The 16,031-nt window shown below is 42.7% G+C and overlaps 1 protein-coding gene across 1 annotated transcript; it reads left to right on the forward strand.

The window, feature by feature from the left end:
* Positions 1 to 1,242: 1,242 nt before the first annotated feature.
* LOC306790109 (general transcription factor II-I repeat domain-containing protein 2A-like) lies at positions 1,243 to 2,487 on the forward strand (the record flags this gene model as incomplete). Its single annotated transcript, XM_079286225.1, has 1 exon — positions 1,243 to 2,487. The coding sequence occupies one exon, from the start codon at positions 1,243 to 1,245 to the stop codon at positions 2,485 to 2,487; it is 1,245 nt and encodes a 414-aa protein (XP_079142351.1).
* Between the last annotated feature and the right edge of the window lie 13,544 nt (positions 2,488 to 16,031).

Below are 16,031 nucleotides of genomic sequence, written 5' to 3' on the forward strand. Positions count from 1 at the left end.
AGTGTATGCACATGTTGTATGAGTGCAGTTGATATTGTGTCACACCATTATTGATACATTGAGTGTCAAATCCGTTAATTCTAACATTGCAAACATTTTAGTCCCGTGAGCTAGCTAGCTTACTTGCACATGTTGTAATACGTAACGTTATATCAACTAACGTTTTACATTAGCCAACATCCGACGTATTACTAATTAAAACGAGTCAGTCATTAAAATTAGGCGACAGACTTTTGCGCAAACGGGGCTATAACGTTAAACGGCACTTTATTAAAACGGACACTTAACGTTAAATGTTAACGCCTAACTGTTAGGTTAACACCAATTATACAGCCCACAGTTACTCTGAAATGGAGACATAGAAATGCTTTGTGTGTCGCCGAAATTGGTAACGGAGCTAACTTGTAGACCAGGGGTCTCAGACTCGTGGCCCGCGGGCCAATTGCGGCCCGCGAGCCGATATTGTGCGGCCCCCTACCGAACATAAGTGTAATGTTAATGCGGCCCGCTCGTTTTTCTCACGCGCACCTTTTTGCCGAGTTGTTGCGCGAGTCGTTGTGGGCGTTTTATATTTACAACGTGAATTAGCGAAACTCGTCACTTGGTTGAAACGTGATTCAGGAGTGACACCAAGTGGAAGGAAAATATATCCCAGTCCCAGTCATGTCTTTCTCAAAACCTGCCGTTAAGAGAAAAGTTGGCAAAGAGCACAGACAATTCCAGGAAAAGTGGGAGACGGAATATTTTTTTGTTGAGCACCGGGGCACTCCGACGTGTCTTATATGCACAGAGAAAGTCGCGGTATATAAGGAGTACAACCTCAAACGTCATTACTCAAAGAGACATGCCGAGGAGTATACAAAATACCAGGGAGATGAGAGAGAGGCCCGGGTCGGCGATCTTAAAACATGTTTACTGAGGCGACAAGATTTTTTTAAGAAAGCGAGCACAGCGAGTGACGCGGCAGTCGAAGCGAGCTACGTGGTGAGTGAGATGATCACCAAGGCGGGAAAGCCATTCAAAGAAGGCGAGTTCATAAAAATGTGCATGTTACAGGCTGCAAGTATAGTCTGTCCGGAAAAAAAGAGTCAGTTTAGCAACATCAGCCTTTCAGCCAACACAGTGGCAGAGCGCCTGTCAGGTGACAGATATGATCAACTGCGGGAGAAAGCCAAACATTTCTGTGCATTCTCAGTTGCTCTTGATGAGAGCACAGACATCACTGACACTGCGCAGCTCGCAATGTATGTCCGCGGAGTTGATGACAGTTTTGAAGTGATGGAGGAGTTGCTCACAGTGATTCCAATGCATGGCCAGACCACCGCTCAGGAGATATTCCGCCAGCTGTGTGATGCCATTGTGGATGCCGGTTTAACATGGAAGAGGTTTGCTGGAATAACAACCGACGGAGCACCATCAATGACAGGGAGGAAAAATGGACTGGTGGCACTTGTTCAAAGAAAACTGGAAGAGGAGGGTGTGGAGGAGGCCATTGTCCTGCACTGCATTATCCATCAGCAGGCCCTTTGCAGCAAATGCCTGAAGTTTGACAATGTGATGTCTGTTGTTGTGAAATGCATCAACCATATTAGATCCAGGGGCTTAAAGCACAGGCAGTTCCGCGCCTTTTTGGAGGAAATAAAGTCAGCATATGAGGATGTCCTCTATTTCACCGAGGTACGTTGGCTCAGCAGGGGAAACGCCTTGAAGAGGTTCTTTGAGTTGAGAGCAGAAGTGAAAGCCTTCATGGAGAAGGATGGGATGGCTGTTCCTGTGCTAAGTGATCCCAAATGGCTCATGGACTTAGCTTTTCTTGTTGACATCACACAGGAGCTGAATGTACTGAACAAGAAGTTACAAGGACAAGGGCAGCTTGTCAGTGCTGCCTATGACAACGTCAGAGCATTCTCCACAAAACTCATGTTATGGAAAGCCCAGCTCTCTCAGACAAACTTCTGCCATTTCCCAACATGCAAGGCACTCATGGGTGCGGGCACACCATTCAGTGGTGAGAAGTATGCTGATGCCATTGTAAACCTACAGGAGGAATTTGATCACAGGTTTGCAGACTTCAAGACACACAGAGCCACTTTTCAAATTTTTGCTGACCCCTTCTCCTTTGATGTGCAAGATGCCCCTCCTGTGCTTCAAATGGAGCTCATTGACCTGCAGTGCAATTCTGAACTCAAAGCCAAGTTCAGGGAGGTGAGTGGAATAGCAGACAAGCTTGGACAATTTTTGAGAGAATTGCCCCCCACCTTCCCTGAGCTTTCCAGGATGTTCAAGCGGACCATGTGCCTTTTTGGGAGCACATATCTGTGTGAAAAGCTCTTCTCAACCATGAACTTTAATAAGTCAAAGTACAGGTCCAAACTTACTGATGAGCATCTTCAAGCCATACTGAGGGTCTCAACTGCTTCCTCCCTCAAGCCAAATGTGGCTGAGCTGTGTGAGAGGAAGCGCTGCCAGGTCTCTGGCAAGGAGTAGGCAAGAGAAGCCTATGTTCTGAAGAACCGTTCATGTTCTGAAGAACCCGTTCATGTTCTGGAGAACCGTTCATGCTCTGAAGAACCCGTTCATGCTCTGAAGAACCCGTACATGTTCTGAAGAACCCGTTCATGTTCTGAACTGTTATTAATGAAGATTGGATCAGTTGTACTTTTTTTTGGAATACTTGATGCGGCCCAGCCTCACCCAGACTCTACCTCCAGCGGCCCCCAGGTAAGTTGAGTTTGAGACCCCTGTTGTAGACTGATATTCGAGTGATAACGTGTTTTACGTGTCCTGCTGTAACGTTACATCTTGTCTGACTTTCGGTCAGGTTGAGGTTTTTAGTTGCCGTATAACATGTACGGGAAAGTAATATCCCATAACTGTAACGTTATATTTCTCTGCTACCCGGTGGGTCTGGGGAGCAGAATATACCGTATTTACATTGATAGTTAACGTTAATTGTCTCAGACATCGCCATCTAGCTTTGCCCACGTGTGTGTAGTCTGCACTCTTAAGATTAAACTATGCAGCTATCAGTGTGGAGTATGTTCATTTTACGAGCCAAATAAGAAAGTTGCCAGCTGTAAATTACCCTGGTAAAGTATGAAATGGTAAGCAGTACAAAGTATGGAAATTATAGAACATAATCATGAAACACCACACCATTATGCTGAACTCATATTCGGTGTAGACAGGGAAGTAATGAGTTACTTGTGACAAATTAAAACCGTAACACCTACAGTACACTTAAACATTTTAAAGTGAAAGTTTGGATTCTTGTCCATACAGTTACATTTACTGCTCCATTTGAGTGTAATAGATCCTCCAAGTTCGACCAGTCAGCTCATGCTTGTAAACAATTATGTGGGAGTGTGTTTCTCCAAAATGAATGAAGTGGATCTGGACCGGCAAACAATTTTGAGTTGCAACTCAAAGCAAATGAAAATATTTTTAAGAATGCACAACAAAACTCTTTCCGAGCCTTCTTGCTTCCAAAATTTGCGGGACTACTTTCTTTCCTAATACTGCCACTGTGTAACCATGCAGCTGAAATGAGTATTGTAGATTTGTTTATACACCTGTTAGATGAATGAATATGACACCATAGAGTCGCTGTGTGGTGATACAGTGGCAGTTCTAGGAACGAAAGTACTTCCACCATTTTTGGAAGGAAGCTGTAAAGGCCGTCTAATGCAGGGATTCCCAAAGTGGGGTGCGCGCACCCCTGGGGGTGCGCGAGCTGCCTCTAGGGGGTGCGCGAGAGAAAAAATGTAATGGCGGTGCAGTCCCGTCCCGCCGAGACCTCGCGTCCCGGCGCCAACGGGTGAGCGCCGGCCACTCGGAACCATAAAACCAAGTCCCGGATTTCACCCGGGGACATTCTGGAGGTATTGTGACCGGGTGATGTGCCTCGTTGCTGGGGAGGTGCGTGTGTGTATGAGCGCATTTCTGCCGGAGACAGGCGGCGTGTTGTGGTAGTATTCTGACTGCGTAATAGGGAGAAGGAGAGGCGGTGGTGGAGAGGGAAAAAAATGTTAAAGAGATGGTGGAATGTATGATTGGAGAGAGAGAAGCGAACAAGTTGGACGTGATCCCGCGTCCAACAACACTGTCGCGCGCATCGATGCTTTGTCCGAAGAGATCCTGGCTACATTAGTCGGTCGCGTGAAGAAGAGTGAGTTTTACTCTCTGCAAGTAGACGAGCCTACAGATGTGGCCAATCTGGCCAATCGTCTGGTGTACGTCCGTTACCTTTCAGAAGGCATGGTGCAGGAAGAGTTTTTGTGTTCTTTATCTTGTAAACAAACGCCACGTGCGAGCAAACTGTTCTCTCATTCGTCCGATTTTTATGCGGCTCTGTTGCTTTTTTTTTTTAAAGGTGTGTGTGTGGGGGGGGGGGGGGATTGGGGGTGCGTGAACCCGGTCTGGATGTAGAAGGGGGTGCGTGGCCTAAAAAGTTTGGGAACCGCTGGTCTAATGAACTCAGTAACAGTGTATCGAGAATCCTTCAAAACGTTTTTCCAGCTTTGGGTCGCTGCTCCAAATTCTGTTTGTTGAACAAAATGCACTGAATTAATTTCAGATGAGAGCAATCCCGGTGAAGTTCTTGTGACAATCAAGAGGTTGTCGGGCCACATCGGAGGATTTATTACACTCATACCATGGATAAGAACCCCAACAACCACTTCAATTACTTTACTGCAGCAATATGTAAGAAACATTCTGCAGCAAAAAACAACAACTCAAACACTTTTAACTTGATGTGCACAAATTTCACTCAAATATTGAAATTTCCAGCAGTTCATTCACTTAGATATCAGATATCAGCGAAAAATCTGCCTTGCGTCACCCTTGGATGTGTGATGCTGTTCGGACTGATATATGCGCTTAACCTAAGCTACCCCAAGGACCTCAAGTGCACTTTCGAAGTGTTCCAGAAAATCCTGATGGAACTGGACTCCACCAAACTCTCACCGAAAGTGCAAGTACTAAAGATTAAGATGCTCCAGTAAACTGATATTTCCCTCAGGAAACTCTTTTCCAGTTTGGACTGTTTTGTTGCAAAGTACTCCTTTTAGATTGTTAGGTTGGTCAACATTTATAAAATGTACGCATTCCAGTACACTAACATTTTACCATGTCTGTTCAGCAAAGTTCTGAAAGGAGTCTGTTTTTGCTGCTAGGTCTTGTTTACAATTCTTTAAAATTGATTTTATGTTATTGTTGAAGTTTTTGCAATGCCCACACACAATAAAGCCCAAAATCCATTTACTGTATAAACAGAAAAATGCTTGAAGATCTAGCTTTCCTGCAAATCACTGAACAAATATTTAGTTGTACAACCACTGTTGCATGGAGTCAACCAACTTCTGCCACCTGTGAATTGTGGAATGTAGTCCAATCGTCGTGGGCTGGAATACCTGTTCACAGGTGCCATAAGTTGTCTCCATGCAACACAGATGTGAAGCAGTTCTCAGAAACAGTGGTTATAAAACTAAATATTTGTGTTTGTTGAGTTTGTAAAGACAAATGCAGAGCCTAATATTCCTTTTTCTTCACTTTCTGTAAAGTAAAACATTTTTCTTCATGTTTTGGAATAGGATGTGCAGTGTTCCCATGGGAATAAAAGCTATTATAAGGATTTTGGGCTTTATTCTCTTTTTTTTAAACACTGCTATTATTTTAAACACAACTGTAGTAACACGTTTAATTTTTTTATGTATTGTGACTGTGGGGAGAATAGAAACGCATTGGGTTTATGAATAAAATGGTACTGTGTATTCAAAACACATTGGGTTTATTCGTATTATTACATATATTTTACGTATTTCATTTAAGTTTGACGAGTAAATATAGATCACATTAAGTTTATTCGTATTATTACATACATTTTACGTATTTCATTTAAGTTTGACGAGCGAATATACATCACATTAAGTTTATTAGTTTATTTATGTTAAAACTATGTAATCCAAATGGATGGAAATTTTATATGCAATTGAAATACATAAATCTTAATTATTAGGCCTAAATATTTCTGTGAGTGTGTCTGAATATCACAGTTTCATTTATCATCTTTCCAACAGAACTGGCACCAGTCAGTGCTTTTGTTGGATTCAAGGAGAGTAAGGAGGATTGCTTTATCTTAATACAACACAACATGGTACCGGGCTGCTGGCCTTTGCATGCTCACCTGAGGATACCGTGATCCAAAAGAACATGATGAGTGATCCCAGAATGTACTACATTAAACTCTCCTGCACTACAGTACTGCTCATAACTTCATTATGACATTTCATTGTCATTTGACAAAATTTCAGCGACAGTTCTTTCAAATTATTGTGCTTTTCTTGGTATAAAAAAGTTTAACCATCAACACTATGACCGGCTTAATAACTAGATGATAGACTTGAATAAGTCACAAACGGAAAACTCAATGTGTACTTATTTGCAACAGATGGATCTGTTTAGTAGCTCTAGGCCTGTTCATCTGTTTACAATATCGCTTCTGTGTGTGAGCATGAAAAAGCATAAAAATGGAGTTAAATTCGAGCCTTGCAGGCACGCGAGTGGAAAGGAACCAGTGCCAGAGAGACGGAGGGAGACTTAGTGTTGGCAGAGCATCGGGATGTTTTCGCAGCACATTATGTTTGAGTACACATCAAACATGCCACGCGCCGCTCTTTGATTGTCTCTGGTGAAGCCGCTTTCTGACAGGTGTAAGACGAGGTCCCTGGGTAGAAAGGAGAGCATGGTGTAAATACACACCCGTAATAACACATCACACACTTGGCAAATTGAGAGATGACAGGGACCTCCCTGATGATGTTCATGTTGGGGTGAAGATTGTGAAGGCAACACAATTGATATGCCGGTTATACTGTAATCGTATAATTGTAGCAATATAACCGTGTCAAGCTTTTAGCAAGCACACTTGTTAACATTTGAATTCCCCGAGCTACAGTTTGCAAATGTTTGAATGAAACTAACTACAAACGGTACATAAGCCTGTGTATATTGGATAAGTAAAGCTTCCCTCTTTTGGCCAGCCTCACTGCTTCACTACACCAACAAGACCCAAAACCTGTTTAAGATCGATCTGGTGAGAGCAGGTTTACACACAGACGTCATACAGAAAGACCACACCACGTATATGGAGTATTTTCTCAGTGACTGTTATTACTGTATGTATAATACATCTCATCTACGCCTCTTTCCGTTCCCTCATCATCCCAGACCACAGTGAGGTAGATATTATACAATCTTCTAATTAACAGTAAAACCACAGTCTAGTGGTCACATGTGTAATTCCTCCATAGGGCACATTCTCCACCTTCAGTGTTCTGTGTGTGGAAACTATGGGCTTTAATCGTATTGCCCCTTACGCTAGAATAACTGTGAGTACTTTCTTGGCAAAGGCGTCCACAGCTCATGGGTTACTGCATGGTCGATCCTCCAGCGAGGTCCTTTCCATTCTGATTCAATCAATCTTTATTTCAGCCACTGCCAAAATCAATTGCACTCCGCCTGGGATGCCTGGTTAAACTGTGGGAAGGCACAGAGTCATGCAGGGTACTCCATGCTACAGCTAGATCCCAACACTCTGGAAAGGGTTCCCTTACTCAGCAGACAGTGTAATCTGTGGGACCAGTCCGCCTCTGACCAGACAATCACACTTACCGGTAATATTACTATAATAACAATAAAGTCATTTTTATGTTTTTATTTTATTAACTTTCTTTATATAATTGTTTTGTGTTTAGTTTTTGTTCAGCAGTATGAATAAGGTCACTGTAAATGTTCTTAATTGTTAATAAAATCTAACAATGATATGTAATGATGAATCTCAACGCAGGCTTCACAACATGCACAAAATTAATGCAAAATATTACATTTACAATTAGCATTTTTATTTGTTGTATCTTATTCAAATGAATCCATAGAGATATATTTCAAAATAAAATGGTGAAGAATTTGTGTTACTGTGTTCAGCCTGATAACTTCACTTCTATACTTCTATGTGCTTTTTCAGCTCGTTTTTGAAACGGTCTTAACATTCTCTAAACTGTAAGTGCAATTGTCTCAACTGCTTCAAGGGACATCACTATTATATTTCATGTCTGCAAAATGTAGTAACTCGCCCAAAACATTTCATTCATGCTTGTAAAACCTAGTTATTGCGTCAGTAAACTGGCCAGTGCCACCAAAATGAGAACATGTTTCGTCATTGAGTGAGTCGCACTGGTCAAAATGCTTAGTTGTTTGTTCACCGTGGAAGTCAACCTTGGAAATGTTTCTGGTAAACAAATATCCGTTTTGTTCCACTTTTTGCTTGACACAGACTGCTTATGGTACTACAGAGGAATGTCACTTTTGTCGAGCTGAATGCTGTTGTGTATTGCACTGACCCTTTTTTAGTCCAAATTCAACAGTAAGTAAAACGTTCCGTTCCTGGGGAAAATCAATACTGTACAATACTGTAATGCACAGAAAAAGGATATCGTCACTGTAGGTTGAAAACTGTACAAAGCCGTTACTTTTCATGAAATAAAAAAACCTGTGTCTTTATATGTTCAGATACTTGCATGTGTCATATCATTCAAATTGTAGCTAAATGCAGCTAAAATGAATTCACAGGGTTTTTGATCAGCGAATGCTGAGGTACGCGTGTTGTCCATTATTAATTAGAAACGAAACGCTCAGCAGGATGCTGTTGAGAAGTATAAAATAAATGTGGGTTCATTGTGAAACTATGGGAAACCCTGCATTAGACAAAGTCAGGTGAAATTTCCTCGTCACTGTGTGCATGTGTTGGCTGCAACAATAAAATAATGTTTAGAAGTTATGACGAGATCGACAATTTCACAGAGAATCAACTCATCAGTTTTGATCAGCAAGCCAAGTGTAAGTAACCGGCCCCGCCAGATGCTTCCGCACACAGAACCATTAGAGAAGCCATCATTGGAAGCTGTTTGGAAGAGGGAAGGCACTTTCAAAAGATACTTGGCAGGTGATTGGATAAACGGTCTGTCAATCAAACTCTTACCAAGCCCGTCGGGAGAAGGCAAAAACAATAAAAAAAAAGCCGTCAGTGTCGTAGTTTGGTTTTCTTTCAAGGAAGAAATATTCTCCAGTTCTGATTGAACTGATGCTATTGCATTCTCACCTCTTTAGGCCCGTAGCTCCTCACATTGATTGGATGGCTCATTCAAATCTATTGTGAACAACAAACTAACTGCGCAGAGATTTTAACTCGAAAGACTCATCTGAACCTTCACCGACATCCATCACACAGCACGCAGGCTCAAGTATGAGACGATAAGTGTTTTCAACAATTATATCCTGGTGGAAATGTATGAGTTCAGGAAGTACTGAGCATACAACTGAATAAATAAGACATGAAACATATACTGCACGAGTTAAATAAGTTTGTAAACTGATTATAGGCGAAACTTGACAAAAGCTTGTTGTTTGGGTGAATCCTTAAACCCCCAGCGCAGTTAACAAAGGCAATTAAGCCTCTTCTTGTGCTTTTGCTTTCTATCAAACGTACCAGCAGGCCAGTCAATATAATATTATATTCGTCAAACTGGATGCATGTTTTCTCCTGCCATTATTATAATTTTTTTCATTTAAGTAGTCTCTTGTCTTTTATTGCTCGTCGTGACCATCACAACTTTCACGACAGTCATGCCAAAGGTTGGACTGCACTTCCATTGGAAACAAAGATTAAATGAACTGATTGTTGAAGTTATCCATCAATAAAGAGTGGTCTTTAACTATCCACTGGGCCTCCATCACCCACCTATCCTGCCCACCTCCCGAAGTGTAGCTAACACAAACATCAATTAAAGTTTGACAAAATTGTTTATTTTTGTTTTGGGGGCTGCTCCAAAATCCTTATTTTGATACCCTGACCTGCCCTTTTGGGATAAACATAAACTAAAGAAATGGACAAGATATTGAAGCCGTAAAGTGCCAAGGCAACCCACTTTGGCACTTTACGGCTCTGTACTTCAAACAGTTTGTGTGTAGTTCTAGCCAGGTCCCCCTCAAGCAATGTTCTCCCCCCAACCGTGTAGTTTCCTTGTAGTTTCCACCCCAGCCTGGTGTGGACACACTGGCCTCTTCATCGCAGACCACGGCCGCCGGCAGGCACCTGGCAGCTGAAAAGATATGAGGCCAACTTAATGAGTTCTTTAAGAGAGTTGGAAGTGGCTGGTGTTCATGCTTCAATGCCCAGGGTTATAACCATGCAGCAGCAGGGCCTCCACCACAGGCTCCAAACCTGTACCAGAGCTGAAACTCTTTGGTGCATAATCAGCAGCTCCTTTGCACTTCCTCCCCATTGCAAGTATTAATACGTTGTATTGTGAGCCGTCAACACCTCGTTTTCTGTAATCAGCGGCAAACAGCGTCGTCTTACAGTCGCCAACAACAGCTTTTGGATATGTGGCGACAGAAAATCCTTTCAAAACTACAAATGAGTACGATGAGTACAAGCCTTAAAGATTATTCATAACTCTTTCCTTATCCATTACATGTTCTTGCTTTTCTGGCATATCTGCAATAACTATCTCTTACAATTAATGATGAAGTGAAATCTGTGGTGAAGTCTCTCTGAGAAAAGGCAACGACTGTCCCCGATTTGGCCGCTTTGCAGCAACCATCCCATCTGGGAAAGGAGGGCAGATAGAAGACGCCATTGGCCCACATCCAACGCAAACACGGCCTTGTATCCTTATCTCAGAGCTCCCTGCCAAAACACTGGATTTCTGTGAAGGCAGAAAAAGGGGGGGGGGATGGGAAGCAAGGAGGAGAGGAGACTTGATTAGGAAACCATAATGGGACTACCCTGTCACATTGCATGGGTGTCTGGGCCATGGTCCGAAGCATTACTGACACTGCACTAAAGTAACAAGGAGAAGGTGAGGATCATACAGCTGCTGCACTAAGAGACATCCCAAAACTCAATTCCTTACTTACACTCTGTGCAAATAACACAAGTAGAGTCAGACAATTAGTCTGCAAAATGAACTGCAAGTGAAACAGCACTTTAGTGTACAACACAACTGTTATCAGTAAGATGGGCTATACAAGCACCACACACATTTCTGTTATAGGCAGCGCACTGGCTCTCGACTTCACGGCCTTTGACAGAGTCAACTTTGTTAAATAACAAACAGTATCTTCTTCAATCAATATTTGTAATCATTATGCCACAGAAAGTGACTTCGTGCTATACTGCCAAACAAACAGGAATGGTACATTCAAACTGGAATGCCAACCACTTGAAATATAACCACGGTGAAGCGCTCTCAAACAATTACACAGCTATTTAAATTCGGGCATGTACATGGCTAATTTGGTCACTTTGATTTTCCCTTTCCTGAGTTTAAATGCAGAAAGTCGAGCTCCAGTGAACAGATGAAATGCATGAGGTGACCGGGCGGCCCAGTGCAGGTTCACTGACAGCTGGGAATGATGAAGGCTAAGGTGAGGCCCCACAGCACTGGGCCCTCACAAACCTTGTACCAAGGATCAAATAGTCAGAAACAGTATATATATATATATATATATATATATATATATATATATATATATATATATATATATATATATATATATATATATATATATATATATATATATATATAGCTATATATATAGCTATTTTATTACTATTCAAAAGTTCCCTACTTTCAACAACAGCAATGATACCTTGTATTGGAGTTGTATTGAGTTACATCCATACAGTTGATTGTTTTTGGCTGGGAAAGGCCGTTCACTCTTAAAGCAAACTGTGAGATACAAGATAAACAAAGTTAAATGAAACAGGGTGAAGAGAGCGTTACTCAGGCCATGGTAATTGCTCATTTGTAACCCAAAGCCTGGCTCCCCTGATGGGTGCAGTGAAGAGAGTGATGGGGTGTGCTAGCTGGGCCCCAGTGTGATTGGGTGCTCTGAGCCAGCACACTCTCACTTGGATTATGGTTTGCTTGATTCGAAGAGTGACCTTGAGTGAGACAATGTTCCTCTTCTGTTCCTGCGCTCCTCACTAAACCATCTTTTCCCTCCCTCTGTCTAGGGAATGAAAGCCTTGCCAAGCCACCATCAACACAAGAGCTTCAGAGGAATTACAAGCTGCTCGAACCAGGGTGGTTTGGATGAATGAGGCTAGTGTCCTCACTCCTACTGTGGTCATATGCCTTCATCTCTCTGTCATCCTGCTCTAGCACTGTGTTCACCGTCTAGTAGCAGGTAAGCACAGAGAACAGCACAGCAATATCTCTGTCTGATGGGTTACTGTCCTCTTGGTTTAGTGAAAATGATTCAACTCTGACAAAGATGAATCTACCTGACATGAACATGACACAGTGAATAACCGCATATTAGAGTTCCTTAATGCTCAAATCTGCTTGCATCTGGCCGAAGATTTTCCTCTAACCCTTCTCCAGACCATGTGGCAAATCAAAGTCCCTGTCAAAAATTGAGGAGGCCCACAGCTCCAACGGCAGAAGTGAACGTGGGGGCGAGGCGCAGGAAAGGGTTCTAGCTCCACCCCAGCACCCTAACGTGGGGCCATCAGAAAGCAGGAAGTTTACTGTGGATGTTCTGCAAGGATTTACTTCTGCCATACTTTCATAATCATGTGACACGTACAAAAAAATGATGCCACTTAATACAAAATCTTCTAGCCTGGAAATGTCCGACAGCTTCAATTAGATACATCCTTATTCCAATCCAGCCATTCCCTAATTAGAGACAATTACTGAATAAAGGGCGCTAAGACACCAAAGGAAGCTCTTGGAAGTGAGAAAGAGCCTCAGCCCACAGCAACAGTTGGAATCCAGTAATGAAGAGTACAGATAAGCAATTCATGGAACAACCAGAGACATTGGAAAATATGGCACCATGATGACAAAATAATAATAGGAAAGGCCTTAAAGCCTCCTAGATTTACCCCCATCATATCTTTTAACATGTACTGACTGCTATAAGCAGAAGGAGCAATTTCCACTGCTTTGGAGCACTGTCTGGGTTTATACGAGGATTAAGGTTTGGCTGTCGAGTCAGAATCCAATGTGAAGCCTTCTATAACAAAATTAAGTAATTAACTGACTTTTCAGGTTAAACTCTTTCATTTAGTGTCCTACAGAGCTGCCCCTTCCCAGGAGTGAAGACCCTAACAAATGGCTTTAATAGGCAGACCTTCATAATGTAAACCTAGTCTTGTGGGACAGCTCACAGCTTTGACCACAGAGCAAATATGAGTAATTTGTATACACGTCTGCAGGGAGCCATAACAACCGCACTGGGAGGAATTACTTTATGTAATTACTTGAGAAAATATCTTGGTAAGACACATGCACGGCTATGTCATGCTATGAAAGAAAAACAGAGGAGACAGGGAGAGGAAGGGGAAAAAGAGAGAGAGAGATTATGTGATCTATCCCTGTGGTGGTTAGGGCGCTCAGTGGAGAGGCTATGAGCAATCACAAAGGCTCTTCAAATGCACCGAGCAAATTTACTCACATGGAAAATTAAGTCGAGAAGGCTTTCTGTCCCCCTAAAGACTTTAAGATATATGGCTGCTTTTTGTAATTATCACGGGTCAGGTCCTAAATTGAGATATGCTCATATACCAATGATTTCAGTGTAAATCTTCCTCTATGCGAGGATTCTTTCAACAGCACACTTACATGTGCGTCGGGCTTTTCATTCCACATACTCTATGCATCTGTGTGTGCGCATGCATTGGGAGATGTATGCGTTGTGGTAGGATTGAGAGAGCCCTGTCGACAGCTGCTGGCTGCCATTCACACCTGAGAGGACCCATGTCCTGATGAGAATTAATGTACTCTGACATCCTTTGGGACTCTGGCAGCCCCCAGAGGGCCTAATGAAGAAAAACAACCTTGCCAAGAGAGAGGGGGCATATCAAAAGGCTCCCTCAGGCCCCAGGAGAGGGCATATAGAGGGAGCACGGAGAGACGGAGGACACGTAGAACAAGGATATTTGGGAGTAAGAGCAGAATACTGAGATTATTTGTTTGGGTTTTTATCACTTCTCAGGTAAAAGTGAGCCTCAGATGTTCATCATTATGCTGATATACCTCGCTGTGTTAATTAAACATGCAGAAAGTGTCACCAACATATGCTGGAAAATGCTCACCTGCTCATTAAAAACCTAATAATCAATCATATTTTTTTTTAGAACTCCTGAGAATGAACCGTTTGCCTGCAGGTTAGGTTTCCTGACCTTCCGGCAAGGCCGCATAGAAACGCGCTCTAAAGGTCTGCAAGGTTAGAGGACCAGCCTCTTTGGGTCATCTGTGTCCTTGAAGAGGTCACGTAAGGCCTATCTAAAAAGGACCTTTGTTGGGATTGAAGTATTGGTCATTATGCGAAATCTATTTGGGTCCCAAGTGATGTATCATCCAAGTACCAATTAAAATGCTTCCCTTTAAATCCAGGTTGACTTGTACATCTCTGAAGGGACAGATGGTAAAGCATAATGGTATATTTGTCCAGACAAGCCTGCCCAGCTCTCGATAGACCACAAAGTCAGGAAAGGAGGTAGAAACAAGTATTCCAGTCCTTCAACCTCAGCTCTTACTCTCCCTAGATCCCTCAATTTCTCAACACTTTTCTTCCGCCACAGCTTTCCCTCAATCTGTCTCCCTGTGAAATTAAATTTTTTTTAAAAATTTTAAAAAGAGTCAATATGAAAGTCAGACCACCAGAAAGAGAAAAAGAAAGGCAGACAGACAGACATAGTCCTGAAGGCAAACTAGGTGATGGAGGTGGGTGTGTTGCGGAATGAAGATGTCTGCAGTACATGAACTTGTTGATTGTAAATGAGACCCAGGGGTTTTTACTCCAGTATGGGGTTGCCTGGGGCCAGTGCAGTGGAGGTGTTCCCAGAAGTTCAGTAGAGGAGCATAGCCGACAGCAGAATAGACTGGGACCCCTGCCAGGAGGACCAGCAGTCTCTGGATGCCCTCGCCATGTCGACAAGCCGTCCACAAACCGCCAGGAAGTGGCGGTAAGAGCTGACCCAGACAGAATTCCAGGCGTGCGACCATGTGACGTCAGTGCGACCAACATCTATCATTAGCACAAGTTCTAACCGCATGTCCTTCTGTCCACTCAAGCCCCGTAGGAGAGGGCCCTGTGATGAAGCCGGTTGGGGCTGTCAAGGTGACCAGAAGCCTGACGCTTTGCTGTTGCACAATGGCGCATTTGAAGCTCCTTCCGACTACTTTTTTAACAGCTGCTCAGAAGTCGCGCAGCAACTCTCATTGCCAGGATATCCCCGTCTGAATTTGTCTCTGCCGCTAATCCCAGAAAATTACAGTGTAACTGTATCCAATGGAAAGTCACGGTGGCCAGTCAGACCATCCTGTTCAGTCACATGGAAAAAACCCCTGAAATACAAGCATTTTCACTGAACCTATCGGGAAACATATTTCCGAGTTCAGATTGAATTCTCTGCTCCCGAGCTACAAGCTTCCTTTTATAAAATAAGGTTTTGCTATTCAGCCAAGTGTTCAACTTGCATTTTTTTTTTTACTGGTCAAATTTAAAATAAACTGTGATTAACTTCCAAACGTTTGCCACTCAACTACTGGGCAACAAATAAACATGAAACAATACTTTTGCTTCTCTCGATTCTCTTTGCACATCATTTCGTCGAAAGCTGTGAATCTGTTAATAACCGAACAGTGACGTAGAATAGGAAGGAGGTGTTTTCTTCTTAGGCTCCAATATTTTGACAAAAAATCTTCTTTCATCCTCCATTAGAATTTCCCACACATTTCTGTCAAAACAATCCCTTCAAAGTCTCCTGTCAAACATTCAGATGAGAAACCCTCTAAGTCAGTCCTCCTGTGGGCAAACATTACTTCCAGCTGAGCAAACATGCCCAGACAGAAGGAGCTATACATGACAGAAGGCTCTAGTTTCTTACTCCATGTTGATCAAAACCTATACGCTACCGTTACTACACACACTGTACTGTGTACCCTGTCCAT

The sequence above is a fragment of the Melanostigma gelatinosum genome (assembly GCF_949748355.1).
Source record: "Melanostigma gelatinosum genome assembly, chromosome: 2".
NCBI lineage: Eukaryota > Metazoa > Chordata > Actinopteri > Perciformes > Zoarcidae > Melanostigma > Melanostigma gelatinosum.